Raw genomic sequence first — 1,895 nt, forward strand, 5'->3', positions numbered from 1 at the left:
TCAATCAGTTAATGGACAGAAAATGTATCTGCAACTACACTGATATTCAATGATCATTGTGAGATGTTTTTTTAAGAAACATTTTCAAAATCGTTTCAGCTTCTCAAATGTGAATGTTTAATGGTCTATTTAGTCTTCTGTGATAGTAAACTGAATATCTTTGGACTGTTGGTCAGACCAAACAAAGTATTTGAAGACATTAAACATAGAGGGCTTCAGGAATTTCTGATTGGTATTTTTCATGAAAACAAATAACTAATTAGTTAATCAAACTAATCAGTAATGAATATAATAATAGTTAGCAGCAGTTCTAATCCACAAACCACATTTTGCTTAAAAATGTATTCCATAGTTCATCTGAAACTAATGAGGCCTCAGCCATCTGTGTTAGACAAATCAAGTAGATATCCCCATCACTTACATTGGAATCATGTCAGGAAGTGATCTTCTGAGGGCCAGTGTATTCAGGAGGGAAAAAAAAAAAGCTAATTTCACATCAGATCATCTTTCTGCTTTACAGTACTTGTAACACTGTTGGTGCAAGCAGAAATGAATTTCAACTCTCTAATGATTGTACTCTGTTTTGTCCTGGGAATTTCCCCTCAGGTTGAGATGGGAATGAAGAACCATGAGATCGTCCCAGTGAGTCTCCTGTCATCCATCGCCAGCCTCAAACATGGCGGCTGCAATAAGATTCTCAGAGAGCTTGTCAAGCACAAACTTGTGGTCTATGAACGCGCCAAGAGTAAGAAAATGCAGTGATGCTAGCTTTGTCTCACAAGTTCAGATAGAGACGGTGCATGTGTGTTATTTTCTCAATGTGGTGTGCATATGTTGATTTCAGCTGTGCAGGGCTACAGGTTGAACTATGGAGGATATGACTACCTCGCCCTGAAGACCTTTTGCTCCAGAGAAGTGGTACTTTCAGTTGGCAACCAGATGGGAGTGGGTAAAGAGTCAGGTAAGAACAAAAAATCTCAAAAAGTACTTGAATATTTTCTATACATCCACATGATCACATTTTATTTGTCTGCAGTGATCTGGTTGACATTAATGACATGATACAAATCCTATTGTAAATTATAAATAGTAGGTCTAGTCCCTCAAATAAAAAGACAGTTTTTACCCTTTTACCTATTTACTTGATTACCTGTAATCCTAAAGTAATAAAGTGTAAAGGTAAATATATTTAAGTGAACATAAAGAAATGAAACAGAACAAGAAATTTGTTTCAATTTTTCCCGAGATGCTCATGTAAATGGGAATATGTTCTCTGTCAGATTTCGAGGCTTCATTGCCAAGATCAATCTCTCATGTGCCCATGTTCATTCAAAATCTCTCTTTGTGTTTTCGTCCTGTAGACATATATATCGTGGCAAGTCCGAACGGGGAGCAGTACGCGCTGAAACTTCACAGATTGGGTCGCACCTCCTTCAGGAACCTGAAGAACAAGAGAGATTACCACAAACACAGGAAGAACATGTCCTGGCTCTACCTCTCCCGACTCTCTGCCATGAAGGAGTTTGCCTACATGAAGGTAATGTAACAAATCAGAGAAAGTATGTAACTTATGTGGAACAGAAAGAAATTGTCATCAACCGATTCATAGGATGTTCAGTTTTGCGTCATCTCCTAATTTTTCAGGCATTGTATGATCGGGGCTTTCCTGTTCCCAAACCTGTGGACTACAACAGACATGCTGTAGTGATGGAGCTCATCAATGGATATCCACTGTATGTAAACAAGCCATTCTTCCTTCTTGCTTCTAAATATTGCACAGTACACTCTTTGTGCTCTCTGTTCCTTATATAATTTGTTTGTGTCGTCTCTCTCTGTCTCTCTCTCTCTCTCTCTGCCAGGTGTCAGGTGCATGAGCTACAGGATCCACCAGCCCT

At 38.7% G+C, this 1,895-nt stretch overlaps 1 protein-coding gene across 1 annotated transcript; it reads left to right on the plus strand.

The window, feature by feature from the left end:
* Positions 1-534: 534 nt before the first annotated feature.
* Positions 535-1,890, plus strand: LOC111654269 (serine/threonine-protein kinase RIO2-like; the record flags this gene model as incomplete). Its single annotated transcript, XM_023405220.2, has 5 exons — positions 535-745; positions 845-961; positions 1,362-1,537; positions 1,645-1,733; positions 1,860-1,890. Coding segments are annotated over exons 1-5 (609 nt in total), but the record flags the coding sequence as incomplete, so codon positions are not given.
* Positions 1,891-1,895: the final 5 nt, after the last annotated feature.

Source organism: Seriola lalandi, unplaced genomic scaffold (assembly GCF_002814215.2).
Source record: "Seriola lalandi dorsalis isolate HSWRI2012SDOR001 ecotype SW California unplaced genomic scaffold, Sedor1 jcf7180001974595, whole genome shotgun sequence".
NCBI classification, from domain to species: Eukaryota; Metazoa; Chordata; class Actinopteri; order Carangiformes; family Carangidae; genus Seriola; species Seriola lalandi.